Raw genomic sequence first — 17,206 nt, 5'->3', positions numbered from 1 at the left:
TAACGAACGGCATGCGCGTTACCATAGCATTCCCGACAGGAAAGTAGCGGGCCCGGTATTTTGAAGAAAGGAAAATCATCAAGGCAGATGATGATTATCGTTGTGTGGCAGATATACGCGATAACGGATGCAAACTTCTTTTAGAGCGTAAGAGTGGATAATCGCGGGACATATACCGAAGAGAGTGCATCGAGACTCGTAATAATTTGAATTATTACTTGTCAATTGATATGGCTTCGCTGCACTGATCAGTGTAAGCGTACATTTGCGTGCATTATAATCATAACAGACATCATCATCATCGTAATGAGCATCAGCGCCACTCGGTGCACTTGTTGCAGCTAGGGTTAGAGCACGGGCTAGAGTTCCATTTCACGTTGAACAGCCTACGTGGATCCTCTAACATCGTGCAGTTGACGCTCAAGACGAAGGTTTTAACATAATGGAGCATCAGCCCAGTCAGTCTGGTAAACCCCCTGTTGATGAGATCAAAGTAATACCACTGCCGTGTTATGGCCGCGGCTCCAAACTGATTCCCTTGGATGAGCTGCCGTTATTCCAGTACCTCAAGCGACAGGCTGCTTTACAAGGGGGAGCGGTGAGTTTCATGTGTTAGTTGAGCTCTCAGAACGTGCTCCTTGGTTTAAACTGTTCCTTAACCTGTACGTGTTTTACAAGTTGCCGAAGAACGAGGGCGCCCACCTCAGAAGCACCGTGTAAGCCTACAATAGCTTTTGTAGCCGATCCTATAATCGCGATGCGTACAATAACCGCATGCTGCATCGCTAAACGTCGAGACTTAAACATTTTAATTTTTTGGAGCATGCGCTCATATGCATTCGAAAGTGAGCTAGATTAGCCGATGTTGTACGGTGCAACATTTTTTCCACGCTGTACTTCACAGCTTTGTCGTAAAAAAATGTGCTAGGCTAGGCCTAACCATTTGCGAGCATTGATCAACGTAAGCACCGCAAGGGCATAGAAGCAGTCGTCTGCCGGAAATGTCATGGCATGACGACCGGTGTTCTCATGTTCCTGCATGCGTACAATATTTCTATTCCACTCTTTCCATCTTTTTACTGTTCGTGAAATGAACACTCGGATGCCGTTATGCCGCCATTGCGCCGCCATCATGCATTGTTGTGTGGATCGGCCACCACTACGCCGCGGATGATAAAAAAAAAACATTAAATAAATATTTAAAAGATCGACCACGTCTGCATTACCGCGATATGTTCGTGAAGGCCCGGCAGTTTGCAACGGAGTGTGTACGTCGATTTTTAATGTTGCGTTCCTTGTTAATGGGAAAACTTGGTGGAATAGGAGACATAGCAGAATTATTTCATTATCAAGCTTGATGGTTTTCATCCTGTGCTTATGTCAATGTAATACATATGTTTTCGTTTCTGGCTATTGGACTACCATATTTTGCACAGCAATGGTCATGATGCAAGATGGGCATTGTCAACCATTGTGACTTGCGAATATATGATTTGCATTAGGAAAAGGCTTCTTCTCGGCTAGTCGTAGATAATTTTACGCAAATCAAACGAATGCAATCTGTAACTATGTACAAAATAAAATCCAATATTCACTGTATAAGCTCCTGACAGTCGAGTTTCCCGGTGGGGGCCGACTGTACCACCTGTCACAGTGGAAGTGCTACTAAGGGCCTTAAGGACGTATAGACATCCTGTGAGACAGGGCAGTTCATGGCTTTGAAACTGCCGATGGCACAGCATGGAATTGGCATGTTCAATAACAATGAATCTTTTTGAAATGTGAGCCTACGCTTATGCCTTCCATTCCGTGTCATCGGTGATTTCACGTGTGCAGTTGTCGAATCACCGGCGACTCTGTTTTTGGTTGTATGTTGACATTCTTAATGGCATCGCTGGACATTTGTTTCATAATTTTGCCCTTCAAAAGAGGCTTGGTCAAGATGTCCTCGTTGCCGTGTTGGGGCTAGAAAATTGTTCAAGAAATCAAGCTTAACATATATACATCTTATATAGGTTGTTGCTCTGGTCGATTTTATGCCTTGCTCGATTTTCTCGCCGATGCTTCATAGGCTACAACCCCTCTCTGTTCTCTCACTGGCGGTCAGAGCAGGTTTCTGTTACTTCAGCATCCGGTGAAGGTATGCACCTGGTAGGTGCTGCTCACATGCAGCAGTGATGACAGCTAACCGGAGCAATTCTCTCTGATTAGCAACTCAAGACGAGTTAATTCCAGTCAGATTTCTCAGTTACCTTTGGTTAGTGTGAAGCCTCTTGCTGAGTTGCAATAGCACTGCAATGCATAATAGTAATAGTGCACCAGAAGTCTACCGTGAGGCGGCCCGTATTAAAAAAATCTGGATTTAGGTCGCCTTTTGTGCCCCGCAGAGTTTGTTTGCATTTTGTTTTCTTTAAAGCATGGTCGCAGTTAGTGATTCAGCGAAAGACATTGACATTCCGATGGCTTGAATATAATGGGCACACTTCAACATTACCTCTGTGCATTAGCTCGAGAAGCGGTTAATCACTTTGAGCATGCTAAAGTAAGTGAAAATTGAGGGCTCACAAGAGCATCAAAGCAGTGCCACCAAAGAGCAAGCAACTGGAATAGTGAGCTGATTGTGCTCATAGACTCTGCTGAACCTCTATGTCAAAGCATGATTTTATATAGGCCATGGCAGCTTCCGAAGAAACACTTTGTGTGTTTCTATCACTGACGCACTCCAGCACAAAAATGACAGTGATTTTCACGGTGAGCACATGTCTAGCGGTGTAAATTTCTTAGGCGGATCGAATAACTTTGCCATTGGCTTGAAGTTGCAAAGCAAAAGTTGCACCCTTTCTGTAGCAAGAGCGCATACCTAGTTTTGGTGCTAAAACAACACTGGTGGACCGGACCCTCCATACCAATGTTGCCACAACTTGCCATGTAAGGTGCTGAGAGCTCTTGCTCCGACCCACCTCCTGGGCAGTGTCCGGGGCCTTTAGGAAATCGTAAGCTCGATCATACAGCATTATAAAGAACGACCATCTGTCGGTACATCTGCAGTAGCCATGTAAAACCGAATATGTGCAAGCTTTTTTCATTGCATACCAGGTCGTGCATTTTGCTCGGCTAGTAGCAGAAGACATACCCACAGTTTTACAGTGCATAGGAAAAAGGGCTTTGCCATATTTCCTCACTATGTATGATACTTTGGTGGCACATATGAGAGTCAGCGTTGTGTGTAATACTCTGTATGCAAAACTAATTGCTATGAGAGCACCAAGACAGTATGGTTTTATTACTGCAATGTCAGCTGTGTCCTGCTCTTAAAGCACGCAAACATTTCACGCAAAAGGGTCATGTTCTGTGAACATTCTTCTGGCTTTGTTTGTTAGACTTGCCATTTGTCGTACCGATGGCTCAAACCTGCAACGTTCTGCCCAAGGCTTCACGTGAGCCATTGATGAAGTGAAAAAAGAATAAACCATGAAAGGAATCATTATGACATGTGGTCCCAGACCTATCATTTGAGCAAGCTTTCTGAATAGCTTCAAGCAGTGGTTGCAGCTAAATGAGTAATGCCAAGCTTATGTTGTGTGTCGTGAGTGGAGTTCTGCGGCTCATGTATGTCAGCAGATCCTGCATGCACGTCTTTACATGGAAGGTTGTATTCTGGTGCACGAACCATTTTTAAAATTGTTGGCAATAATGGCAGCAGTGTGCTATTTGTGACTCCTTCTGCACCATGCATTCTATAACTTAAGGTGTTTAATTGGAAAAGTTTTGTGTCTAATGAACGTTTAATTATACTGTGCATTGTAAACTCATTAGCACTGTTTTTGAACTCTATTTCCCATAAATAAATCGCTTGATAATTGATTATTCATCTCTCAACAGCATTCAGCAGATCAATTATCTGATGCGGAGCACAATAAGGATGTTGGTAGTTCTGATGGCTCCCATGAGGTGCCACTTTGTGCACCAGCTTTGAAAGTTGGCTTGGAACTAATGCAACGTAAGTTTTTCATTTCGTAGTGTAATATAGAGTTACTTTTTTCATGTTAGGTAGAACTCAATTGGTGAACAGGCTGCCCTTTTCTCAAGTTCATTGCCTTGTAGTCTCTCCTTCTTTAGATGCATTTGTTTCTGTCTTTGAGACTGATGGCAATGAAAATTCGCATGAAATGGGCAGAATAGAATGTATTAGTCAAAGGCTGTGGTTCTGTTTCATTCTTTGCTTTCTTTTGTCTGAAGTTGTGCTGCATAGATAGCTCAAGCTTCCTGTGATATTCATGGGTTTACAGAATAGTAAGCATGTTCATTAATAAAATTTGCCTTTGGTACTGCTTCACTCCCTTATGCTTTATCTTTGCCTGGAGTTCTACAGCATGGATAGCTTATGCTTCCCATGACATTCATGACGGTGAGCAAAACGAGAACAAGGTGAAAGCAGGACCCAACGTTTCGACAAGTGGATTTGTCTTCTTCAAGGCCTTGAAGAAAAGTCCACTTTTCGAAACGATAACTCCCGCTTTCAACTTGTTCTTGTTTTGCTCATTGTCTTGAATTTCCATCTCCCACCTTCCCCCTGTTTTCCCATGACATTCATGTGTTTGCAGAATAGTATTTATAAGTTCTGTCACAATTGCTTTGGTTCTGCTTATCTCCTTGATGCTTTATTTTTCCTGGAGCTGCACTGTTTAGGTAGTTCAAGGTTCTCATGGCATGCATGTGTTCACATTTGCACAGAAACCTCAATCATTCTAATGCATTGCTTACTTGGTGTGCTTTACTTTAAATGAGGTTTTGTCCTGTCAGTCACTTCACCAGAACAGTTTTGGGAAAGTGTGAAATTCCAAGATTTATGGCATCACTCGCATCATAATTCTGCTGTGGTGTCATATAGTGCCCATTTCAATCAATCAATCTTTTAATTTAGTCAGGATCAACCGCAGAACCCTTTGAAGGGTTGCATCAGTGGTCTGTTAACATATGGGACTGCCAAGGGACTACAAGACAAACAAAATGGATATTGATACTACTATATTATAATTTTTGAGCACAGATTGAGTTAACAAATATGTTTTAAAAGAACAAGCTTCATTAACACAGTTTTGCAAGGTGAATAGATGAAACTTAACAAGCTGCTTGATTTATATAAGTACTGATTTATAATGTCTGAGAGGCTTGTCATATTTATGTTACAAACTCGGCAATGCTTTTGTAAGTTATAAGTGTTCGTGGTGCTCTGTTTAATACTGTTAATTTAACAGCTGCCCAAGAAAGGAGTGAAGTCCTGTGTCAGCCATCAACCTCACAGGTTTTGCTAGTTTCTTCTTGTAGACAGGGAACTGTGTGTCCTATCCTATGAAGATGCATATGCATTCATGCATGCCTATTTGCTTTATTTTGCTTGTTCAGTACCTTGCATGGTTGCCTGCATGATGCCTGCATGCTTTGATTGAAGAACCACATAGCTATATATTTATTTTCAGGCCGTGAAGCACATATACACATGGTGTTTCAGAAAATGTTTTTGAAATTTCTTAAATATGGATATAATATGAGATAAATGATTTCCTCAGGATTGCTTTTGCCACAGAGGCATGCATTTTAATATAGTTGGAGGCAGTAACTATACAAGTGATCGTGCAAATTAGAATTTCACCAAGAGAGCCCGACGAGTAATGCTAATTGCAAGACTTAAATCCTACCATCTGTGAAGTTAGCCATCTTCAATAATGCAAAACCTTGACACTGCTATGTTCTGCAGTCTGATGAATTCTAGCCAATTGTACCCGGAAAACCTAAAACCTATTTAAGATGAGTGATCTATGGCAGAGGATAAGGGATTTGTAAAGGATGTAATTTGTAAAGCTGTGTTTGAAAGGAAAATTTTTTTGAGCCATATTAGCAAGGAAAGAAAAAAGATCTTCTAAAGAGCTAAATAATGACTGCTATTGTTTTCTGAAAAGTATGTGTATAAGGGAAACTAGGCTGCAGTTAATGAAGGATCAAATGTTATTGCACTTCTGCAGCGGGACGACCTTCCCCAACTTCCATTTATATATAAAAAAGCTATACATGAAATCATAGGCTAGTTGGTTATTCAGGAACTGGGTAAATCATGTTGGTGGGCTAGTTGGTTTGAATCCATGATAGAGTGTGTAAGCATGACTGAACGAGGATGTAAAAAGAAACAGAGACAGCGCTGTCTCTGTGTATCTGTTTCTTTCTACGTCCTCCTTCAGTCAAGCTTATACACTCTATCATGGTTATTTAAACTTATGTGAGAACAGCCTTAAGACACAGGCAAAGGTGAAGGCATATGGATACTGTTACATTAGGGATTTGGTTTCGAAACAGCAACTTTCCTCGCCCTCAGAGGGTGCTGACGTAGTGACGCCGACCCTATTTATAAAGCTGCTGCACTTTCAGTGAACGTACTCGCACCCTCCGTCCCCGTCCATGTCTTCATCTCCCTTCAGGCCGCTGTCCGGGCGTACCCGGCCACATCGACATAACAGATACGTGTCGTTTCTGGAAGCGCGCAATCGGTGCAACATGTCATTTTCCATGAGACTTCACCTGTGTCCATGTCTTTAGCGCTGTTCTCATCTGAATATGCCAGAAAGTGCTAATTGCCGAGATATTTTTGCTTTGACACACTAATACTCCTGTCAGGTAGGCAAATTCGGCGTTACTTTGAGCTAGTGCACTTGATCATTAGTGCCATTTGGAGGCTATCACATAGATAGCTTTAGTAATATGTCTAGTTTAGTAAGTGTGCAATATGGCTTCAATTGGAGCTAGTTGCTACAGCATCGTTTTGTTGACTGCACTAGAATTTTTACACGAAGGACAATAAAAAAGAATCCTGTCTCCTTCTTATTGTACTTTGTGTAAAAATCCTAGCACGGTTAACCAAATCGCAGTAGACACTAAAATACTCACCAGTGAGTGCGTCTGCCATTTGCTGTGTCAAAGTATGTAGCATCAATAGCAGTGATTCAGAAATAATGCAGGTAAAACTATCCTTTATTGTGATAGCAATTATTCAGGTGAAACTGCGACTTTTTTTAGATTTCAAATATCAATGTTCCCATGCCACTTGTAATAGAAACCGCCAATACTTAACCACCCTCAGCACTTCACTTTCAAATGCACAGTGCTTTGCACGAGTGTCAGGTGCAATGCAGTCTTTTCTCAGCTTGTGATTATTGATCAGATTGTTGTTCAATTAATACTGCCTAAAATAATTAGATGTGCCTATGGATTTATTTTTGGACACTCAATTCCATATGACACTCCTTTCATGTGTAGCAGTGTGCTGTCAAAGTGACATTTGCTGCAGCTTCGCTGAATTCGCCTGTGCGACCTAGGTGCAACACAGTTTCCAGGTCAAAATGAACAGTGCATAGTCGTTCAGACCATATATGTTGATGATTAGGCATATATTTTATTTAGCCTGGGTGTTGTCCATGAAGCTCTGCAACCATGTGGCATCCATGAAAAATGACTAGACTGGTTGGGGTAAAGTTTCTCTTATCGCCAGAAAAACTAATGTTCATGCAAACGTCTTGTCATATACAGGTAATGCAAAAACACAGTTTAGAAAATGATAATTGTCTGCCTGTATTCTTAGCACACTTGAAATGAAATTGACGTAACTTTTGTTTCAGAAGCTTTTTTGTTAGTGTACAATACCTCTGTAAGGTAGCTCCCACTTCTTCTTACTCTGACATATCTTGTTTACTTTCAACTTAAGCACTGTTCTTTTTATTAAGTGGGCTCACATAGCAACTGCATTTTTATACCAAGATATGCAGTTCCCTAGTAGCAGTGCCCTGCAGAATGGCAACAAATTCACTAGCACCTCTCTTATTTTGAACCTCTGAATTCTTCTACTGCTGTCTTGTGCATCCCTAGTTAAACAAAATGAGGTTCCCAGAGTACAGTGCCTCATAATTTTAATGCCAATTCTGGTGCATGCTTTCATGAAAACCATACTCTGGTGTCACACCAAAGTAGTAGTAACTGTCTGTCAAAAGACATTTCTTCCTATGATTGAGTTTCCAATTTTGGCTTGATTGTTTTCGGGCTTACTTTACCTTTAAGGTAATTACTTTACTTTAAGGTCATTAGTTAAAAATGTAATTTGTGAACACTTGTTAATTAGTCGATTATGCACTTCAATTTTTTGTGCAAGTAATGTCCACCTGTTCGAGTAGACCAGCTTGTGGACTAGAACTGTGCTATCTAGCTGCGACAGGCAATTTTTTTTTAAGTGTTTGCTGAAACACCCGGTATATGAGTCAAGAACTTTATTTATTAATCACTTTACTCTCATTGAGTCTCAGAGTACTTTTACCTTATGATTAGTTAATATAGGATCAAGGTCAAATGTCATTATTTTTAAAATTCTCTATATTGCACTCTAGTTTTTGGAAATTCAAGGCTGGACCGCACTTTTGAAGTGGAGCTTGAAGGCATTCAGTGAACAAAGCATTTTGATATATATTGTCGAAAAGCTTGCTGGAACCAGTTTGAAAAAATTGTCCATTTCATTTTCTTAATTTCCTTAAAGAATGACAAAAAGGTGACAGTATGTGCACGTGGGCAAGCAACATTTAGTGGAGGGCCTGTCTGCCTAAGTGCACCTTGAAATACAGGGGCAATCCGTTTTGTGTCATAGTGCAAAAAAAAAAAAAGAAAGGATGCAAAATTGGGAGGTAGGGGGAGGCTTTTCACTTAAGTTTAATGGCAGAATAGATGAATCTGCTGGTAGTCTCCAATTCCTACTTAGACGGGCCTCAAGTGCTGATCGTTTTCAAATTGTTGCTGCAACATTTGCGGTAAAGTGAGTAATTAAAAAGTTAATAGTAAATATTAACTTGCTGAACATATAATTCCTCATGCAAGTATGCCAGTCTCTCTGAATGATAGTCCAATGTGTACTTACGTCACAATTTTTAAGACTTTGCGCATCTGAATAGCGACACCTGTTATACAAGTGTGGGTGGGAGGTGCGGGGTCGGAAGAATCTTAGAGGGGTTCTGAAATACAGGCAATACAAATTTGGAACATCATTAGAAAGCATTTATTTATCAAATTCTAGCTGTGTATTTATTTATGTGCACATTACGCTATTTAAGACTTAAGTTTATGCAGTGATAACTGCAGACGAAGCTTCTGAAAAAACAGGCATACATGTATGTTTTCTTGTATGCAACAAACTATAGAAGCTGCCTAAATATGATAGTGTGGCAAGAGGAAATGAAACTCTGTCAATGTCGGGAATCATCTCATACTAGTTTTAATAATTAACGTTGGTCCTAAAGAGGCATGTCATATCAAAGAGCAAATGTTATAGTCGGAGTAAATCCTGACTGCACTGATCAAGATATTTAGAGCTCAAGTAACACTTCTGGCTTTTATGCCCATTCGAAAAAAACTCCATTTACCAGTGTCATACATGAACGATCGCATATGCATGCTGGGCCATAGATAATCTTAACGATTCTATTCCACTTCTTTTCCTTTATACGATTTGTCAGAGGTCCTAGTGCCACTCCTCCTGTATAATCACCACGATTGGCCGGATTTGAGCAGTGAATGATAACAAAGAATTAGAATCAAGGTGAAGGAATCGCTACATTACCATATACTGACCCTGGTTTTCCGCATTTCGATATGTCATTTGCTGTGAGCATGTGGTTGATATATTGTGCATGCTGTTTGAGCTGTTGTGCTTGCATGCCACTCCCCCTTTTTTACTTGATATGGTGCTTACTATGTTGACTCTCCTTGATCAAATGCTATAGCAGTCACCAGGGCCCCAATCTTTGCACTTGGCTGACCGACACCACTACATGCCACACACGTCTGGTCCACCAACTCCCTCTCACAACCAAACGGACAGGCCCAGTCGTCATTCAATTCAGCCATCTCCATCAACCAGCAAGCAGTGCCACTTTGTGCTTCCAGTGAAAAGCTTGCCAAAGGGACCATCGGGGTCTGGTGAGCTTAATTGCTTGCCTTTTGTCGCTCTGCTTGCCTTTTGCCTTGCTTGCCTTTTGCCATTCTCAGTGAACTAATGAAATGCAAGAAAATTGACATTTTGTATAAATTTCAGTCAAACATTTAGAGGCATCAGCAGATTTAAAAAAAGGTTCGTTGTGAAATGTCACTGGTGACCCATGTACATAAGACATAAAGGTGTGGTGGTTGCTGCAGCACTATCATTTTCCCATTGTCATCTCTGTGCAACATAGATATTCTTAAATGGTTCATGCAAATGTGCATATTGACTTCTATTTGTTGTTTGTTTTTATTTGATTGGGCATGCTGTATATTTTTGCATTTTTGTGATTTCACTTGCCCATATCTCATGATGGTGGTGGCACTCCTGAAAAACTCCATACATGTGAATGTATATGAACAGCAACTGCCCTGCTGTATCAACTACTGCATGAACTACACTACTTTTCCTTTATTCAGCTTTTCTTTTTTATATATATATATATATATATATATATATATATATATATATATATATATATATTATATGTGTGTGTGGGGTCTTCAGGTCATTGCATTCTGTCATGGAGTTATATCTTGTGCAGATAACTATTCAGTCTAAGTCAACTGACAATTACATTTATATACTGACCTCAGCATCCTTACAATGTGAACATAAGACCAGAATAGCATTCGAATAACTCGCTCACAGCTTCAGTGATGCTGGCAGTACATGTATCTCCAGCTAGCACACTTTTCAGGTTTTTTTACCAATATCAATAGCATTAAGCTTTCATTCAGAAAAATTTTGCCACAAACTCCAGTAAAAAAAAATTGCTCGAACCAATTGGAAATTTCCCATTCCTTTTTGAGACACCCATAGGAAAAATAGACAGGTCCAATTGCACCATGTGGTTGTTTAAACACAATTGTACCCAATTGGTCTCTGAATTGGACTCGTTGGGATTAACATGAAAAACAAAGAAAAGGGGAAAAAAAAAGATGGGCCCTCAGCTTGAGCTGACACCAGCATTCTCAAAACTCCTTTCAAGAAGCATACTCATGCATTTACACACTATGGCAGTTCTCTTCATTGACATAACCAGAATTCACCACTTCACTATACGAGGGATAGATGTCAGGGGCTATATATGTAAGTAATATTTGGTTGACTAAGTTGTGCCAGTTGTTCATGAGACATTGGTAAAATTTCGAGAGATTTTTACCTTGATAGAAAGCTAAATACTAAATTCCATTGATCACGCCAAAGTACAAAAATCGTCTACTTGAAAACTAACATGAATAATTCTGCTATTATTATTTAACTATTTTGTTGTTTCATGAGGTTACTTGTGACTTCCAATTGGGACCACTTCGCATACCAAGCTCTAGCAATGTCCAAATGGAGCCAACTGGACATCTCATGATGCCCAATTTGAACTGGATTTAGCATGAAGACCAATAGGAACTTGTCCCTCCCATGATGTCCAATTGGAACGAGCTGGGTCTCATTAGAAAATCCAACTGAAATAGATTGTTTCTTCTCTCTCTTTTATTTTTTATTTTTGACTGGGACGTCATGCACTGCTGCATTGCTGTTGCATGTACTACACCTTTCTCTGAAATATAAGAGTGGTGTGACCACCTTGATTAAGTTCTAAAACCACACCTCCACATGAATTGCTTGCTTTGGGGATGCTGTGCTCCTTTGCTTAATACCCAAGGTGTGGCTCGATCTCAGTTCTGCCTCTCTGATCGTACTGTGAAGGCCTTTCTGGGTTTGCATGTCTGCATAATGCCATACAAAGGGAGAACTGTCGCCTTCATGTGCACCTCGTCAACTTGCATCTGTGAACTTCCATTGGCTGCATGTGTCAGTGTATATACACATACTCTGGTGCTTAGATTTTTGCTCTCTTATTCTTTTTCATTATCCAATACACGGACATAAGCACCTCTATATGCATAAGATTCAAAAATTGCGTGAAAAATGGTGTAGCTGATGAACGTTGTGTGGGCCACCTAATCTAACCCACTGTAGTGCAGGAAATTGTAGTATAAAATGCAGTAAAACTTTGAGTAGAAGGAATTTTTTTTGTTTTGGAAAAGGTGGCCAGGTAGACAATATGGTGTGTCAAATCTTGTGCACCATTTAACAAAGTTCTCAGTAATATTTAGAACTGGTGCAGCACTCAGTCACTGTGTCTGTGATCATTTCATCTCTTAGTGTCATTGAAAGGCCGTTACCTTGGAAAGACTGCACTTTATCATAGAATTTAATTTATTTGCTTGTCTTGTTGCAGCTAAGGAACCTTTGAAGTGAGGACGAAAAGTGTCAATTGTGCAGACAATTTTTAAGAGAAACTGCCAAGGACAAGTCCATTTCTTCCATTGAGTACTTGAAATAAGGTGGGAGAAAAAGATGCTGTGTATTCACGGAAGGATTGGAAGGAGGCCAGGCTTATCTCATGTTGAATGCAAATAAGCACAAATTGAAGAAAAATGAAAGGACCAGTTTTGCTGTGGATATCAGTATGCAGAGGTGCAAATAAATAAATGTGAGGTGCAAGACCCACACAGTGTCTTTTTTTTTATTTAGCCTCGCGCCTTACATCAACCTGCACTGATAGGGAAATAGATTGATCATATGCTGCTTTCGATGACACGATCGGGTTAGCCACAGCAAGCTGACTGGCACATGTGTCACTTGTTTGTAATGACATAAACTACCAGCCTGCTGTTTCAATGACATAACCTGCAAGTTTCCTCACCACGGCACTGGACTTGGAGTGCATTTGAAACAGGTAGTGTGAAAAGATGCAATTAGTGATCATGATTTATCTGTGCCAACTTGCCCAATTTTCTGTTTGCTTAAGTAGTACATTTTTAATTAGTGATGGTTGTTGCACTCGAGGAGTTGAGCCTTCAGACAAGTTGACATCTGCTTATTAAACCGAAATAATCAATATGCAAGATTGTCAATGCCCTGTTAAGTTATGATGTGCGTCTTCTACACAAGAGTAAGGTTTATACAGAGTAGATACCGTCATACAAGTGCTGCGTCCAAAGACAGGATTTGACTATGCAGATTGTCATGGAGGTGCACGAAGAAAAATGCCGGCAACATCTCCAAATAGAGGACAAGGCGTGTCTCGGTCTCCAAAGGCACAGCCTCCTGCCAAGAAGGCCGCTTTTGGCCCAGACTCCTTGAGCCATTCTAAGGACCACAGCTCATGGGCAGAGTTCCTCACCAAAGGTGTTACTCATGACCCCGTTGATGACTCGGAGGGTGATCTGACCATCTGCAGAGATGCTGAAGCACAGCACTGTGGTGAGAATGGATCAGTTAAGGAGATTTATGGGGTAAAATATTGTATCTTATTTTAATGTGGAGCTTTCTTTTTTTTTTTTCTTTGCAAACCCTCCCGGACGTACCTGACATTGGCTGTTGGATTCTACTCTCTTGCCGAATAGCTTGTACTTAAAAAATTGAATTACATGCCCGCATGGTGGGATCGAACCTCAAGCCCCCCCCCATCCCCATCCCCGGTCCAATGCTTCTATTAGGCCATAATCACATGCATACTTTTACCATACCAGTGCCAACTTGCTCTTTCAGATGATCACCTTGTGTGTCATTGTGTAGCATGAGAATGTGAGAGCACATACGTGCATGCTAGTTTCCTTAATGCCAGACTCAGGAATGAAATGGGCAAATTTATAGCATTAATCACTAGGATAGGCATAATAGGAGGAAAAACAGAACGCCAACCTAAGTGGCGTTGTCTAAAATTTCTTCATGGTTTTGGCTTCCACACGAAAGCCTTGTTCATTATATGCCTATGAAGCCTCTTAAGCCTTTACTTCCCGACCAGATGAGATTTCGTGAAACTCTTGATTTCATTCAAGTACGACAGGCATATGGCCAATTAAAAACTGTGAACAAGGCTTCCATGTGGAAGCTGAAACGTTTAAGAATTTTTAGACAACTCCATCCTGGTAGGCGTTCTGTTTTTCTCCCTGTTATGGTACCCAGAGTATAGAGAACTCTGGTAACCTCGTAAATGTCTGATCGTTACTCCACAACCAGACATTTTGTCAAGCTCTTCACATCGGGAAAGCTTCGCTTCACATAGAAGTTGTGGGTTGGATATGGATAATCGTTTAATGTTTTTTATTTTTCTCTAGCTTCCTGCTTATAATCTTTTTTAATAAAGAAACTGCTATTTTGGTCATCTGCTTACTATTTCAAATGAAAGCTAATTGTCACATACTACAACTAATTTGAAGAGGAGAAATGCAACTTCTATTTACAATTCCTAGTGTTGTCACTTTAAAAAGGATGAGTAAGACACAACAATAATGTATTGTGCAGATACGCCGACTTTCCCGCCTGACTTGGAGGATAAGGTGACAGTCTGCAATGAGGATGAAGCAAAACGGCATGGTGAGAATTGACCAAATAAGGAGTTAAGAGTTGAAAGTTAGAACTTTTTATTTTGTTTTTTCATATTTTCTGTAACTTTCTGCATGTAAAAATGTGGGGGCCCGGGAAAGCTGCTTTTTTGTCATCTGCTTACCATATCACATGAGTGCTATTTGCTAGTGTAGCTCATTCGCAGACGAAAAACACTACTATTAACAGTTCCTTGTGTTATCACTTCAAAACAGATGTGCAAGAGACAAGAATGCGTTTTGCAGATACATTGATGCTCCTGCTTATCATACAATTACTTTGTAGCACTGCTAGTTTTCAGTTATTTATTTATTTAAAATTGATGAGCCTGTACTAGTTTACAGTATGCTGCGTATGTATACAGGGTCTCCCACATAACTTGAGCCATGCTTTAAAAATATGCAATTGCTCATGGCTAGACCAAACCAAGGTAATGTTGTTTGTCGTTGCTTGGAGATACTCAAATTATTTTGCGCATTCTGCTTAACTAGATAATTAGTGTTAACTAATCAACTCCTTATTTATTATATTTACATGAAAATTGAACGGAAAGGAAAGGGAGTGAACATGAAGGCAACATGAACGGAAAGGGAGCGGTAAGACGCACATTAAAAAAAAAGGCATGGCATACGGTCAAGTTTGTGTTATGAATGCACTCGATTACGAAAAAGAAGCAGAAGGAAATGGCACGCTGAGAAGACCAATAAACATACAGTGCGACGCAACTTGAGAAATAATATTGAAATATCCAAGAATTTAGAAGACAAAAAAAAAAATTGAATCGTCGTGACGGTACATCACAGTCGACGTGTCCACAACGCAATTATTTTTCAACAGTTTTGATAGCGTCCACGCAACAATGGTTGCTTGTGTACTGTCGAATGCTCATATGCTGCGGCCTAAAGCTCAAGGCACGCACACACACACACACGCTGCGATAACGCACTCACAGCGAAAGCAAAACATTGTGCGGGGACCTGCGTGCAGACGCGCAGTCGGTAGCTGTGAACCCGTGCGATCGCTGCATTGAGGCTTCATTCTGTTGTGCCCCATTTGGTTATACAGACAGCCTACTATAAGAACATATTTCACATAGTTTACTCACAGCGTTTGCCTACCTATCACGCAAGAAGCCGGTTTGGGAAACTCCATCGCGGCGACCGCGCGTAGTGGCGTTCACTGTACACATTCGTTAAAAAGATAGCGTCTGTAAGCGATTCTGTGCTTTAAGTTTGCCCAAAATGATTATAGTGACAGTCAGAAACTTCCCTCGTTTTGAGAGTACCTAAATAAATGTCCAGGAGGGCTGCCATGTGTTTTTATTGAGCGCCATAAGTGAAACCTATGGGGATAGCGTTGCGTGATCCCTCATACTACGCAAGGGAGGCGCTTCCGACAGATGGCGACTTCGTAACTCCTCGCCCCCAATATCTCTGTAATATTTTGTAGGGCTATATTGAAACTGGTATGTGCAGTGTATGCTTTGTGTTGCCCACTTTAGCCTTCAACACTGCTGTTTCAGTTCACACTGATTTACCAACCTCTACTGTAGAATCATTGTGCCTTGTGGAACATACATATAACTTTTTGCACTAAAAAATCAGTTGCCGTCAACATAAGCAAACTATATCATCTAAATAAGCACCGCAGGGACGTCTGTGTCAACAGACATCTGGTGTGTGTTGACACCACATACCCAAGCACACGAGGGTTGGACCCTGCCGCGTGTAGCCGTGCGCGGCTTAGCTGTGTCTGGGGAAAAGGGGATCCTGGAGTTTAAGCCAATGCCAGGTGTTCGGATCTTTAAGGCCGCCCCCCCCCCCCCATTCCCCCTTTAAGGCCTCTGCTTCACGTCCTGTATCTTTAAAGTATTTGAGTGTCAAGTCTTGAAACCTACTCTGTATAAAAACAAACCAAGCCACCATGGCCTCACTGTGCCATGGGTAATTTCGCTCATGCAGAGTCGGACAGTCCATCTGCAGGGGGGAAACCTGCAGCAGTGGTCAAGGACGAGCCCATGGAGACAGAAGAGTCCGAAGAACCCAAGAAGGTAGGCCACAGCTAATCAGTTGGTGGAGAGTACTCTTTCTGCCCCTACCTAAGCTGTGCCTTTCAACACGTTGAAGCTTCTGTGATGGCCGTTGTGCAGGATGAGGTAGGGTCCGAAGACTGAGATGATTCGGGACCCCGTCTTCCTCTGGCACCCCCAGAGTGAGGCTGTCTGCATCACACCTGGAGAGCTCATCCAGGGAGATACGGTCAAGAAAGACAAGGGCAACTGAAGCAAGGATAAGCAATAGCCATGCTTAACTTGACTTGGGTTTTTGCGCCCAACATTTTTTTTTTTTTACCACTAGCGGTTTAAGGGAACACGCACTAAAATAAAGGCTGCTTCCCATTACACGTGGGATAGGCTGTTGTCATCCTACAAATGTCTATTTGTCATTGTGTGTGTCAGTTTCTACCAACTTTTCTTTCTCATATGAGAGCAGTATAACTGAATGTTCATTTAAAACTTCTTGTGCAATTTTTTTATTCCGCCTGCTTCATGTGCACACAAGCAAAAATGTAGTATATAACCTTAGGTTGAAAATTTGTGCATACAAACCAAGTATGTGTTTAGCAAACTCTTCTACAGAACCTGCTCTTTAAAAGGAACCTCAAGAGACCAGGGAAATTGGTTCCATTTATCAGGAGTTTCATTTACTGAGCGATAAAGCTCAATACAATTGTATGAATACAAAA

The 17,206-nt window shown here is 41.0% G+C and overlaps 1 protein-coding gene across 3 annotated transcripts; it reads left to right on the top strand.

Moving 5' to 3' along the window:
- Nucleotides 1–310: 310 nt before the first annotated feature.
- Nucleotides 311–16,897, top strand: LOC142585617 (uncharacterized). Of its 3 annotated transcripts, none has more exons than XM_075696527.1 (8): nucleotides 311–598; nucleotides 3,883–4,000; nucleotides 5,259–5,305; nucleotides 9,810–10,005; nucleotides 13,094–13,336; nucleotides 14,381–14,452; nucleotides 16,423–16,511; nucleotides 16,611–16,897. In XM_075696527.1, exons 1-8 carry the CDS (start codon nucleotides 443–445, stop codon nucleotides 16,632–16,634), a joined length of 945 nt encoding a protein of 314 aa, XP_075552642.1. In that variant the 5' UTR covers nucleotides 311–442; the 3' UTR covers nucleotides 16,635–16,897. The 3 variants fall into 3 exon arrangements, with proteins under 3 accessions (XP_075552642.1, XP_075552649.1, XP_075552658.1); XM_075696543.1 differs by lacking the exon at nucleotides 311–598 and adding an exon at nucleotides 632–716; XM_075696534.1 differs by lacking the exons at nucleotides 3,883–4,000; nucleotides 5,259–5,305.
- The last annotated feature ends 309 nt before the right edge of the window (nucleotides 16,898–17,206 follow it).

This window comes from Dermacentor variabilis, chromosome 1 (genome assembly GCF_050947875.1).
Source record: "Dermacentor variabilis isolate Ectoservices chromosome 1, ASM5094787v1, whole genome shotgun sequence".
Taxonomy (NCBI): Eukaryota; Metazoa; Arthropoda; class Arachnida; order Ixodida; family Ixodidae; genus Dermacentor; species Dermacentor variabilis.
Note: the sequence above shows the minus strand (reverse complement) of the source record. Positions and strands in the feature narration are given on the sequence as shown.

What these genes read in the sequence shown, in the direction of transcription:
- LOC142585617 (XM_075696527.1), top strand. Translation starts at nt 443, where the DNA reads ATGGAGCATCAGCCCAGTCAGTCTGGTAAACCCCCTGTTGATGAGATC. An exon ending in TGGCTTGGAACTAATGCAAC is followed by an intron (nt 4,001 to 5,258) that starts GTAAGTTTTTCA and finishes TTAATTTAACAG; the next exon opens with CTGCCCAAGAAAGGAGTGAA. An exon ending in TGCTGAAGCACAGCACTGTG is followed by an intron (nt 13,337 to 14,380) that starts GTGAGAATGGAT and finishes TGTATTGTGCAG; the next exon opens with ATACGCCGACTTTCCCGCCT.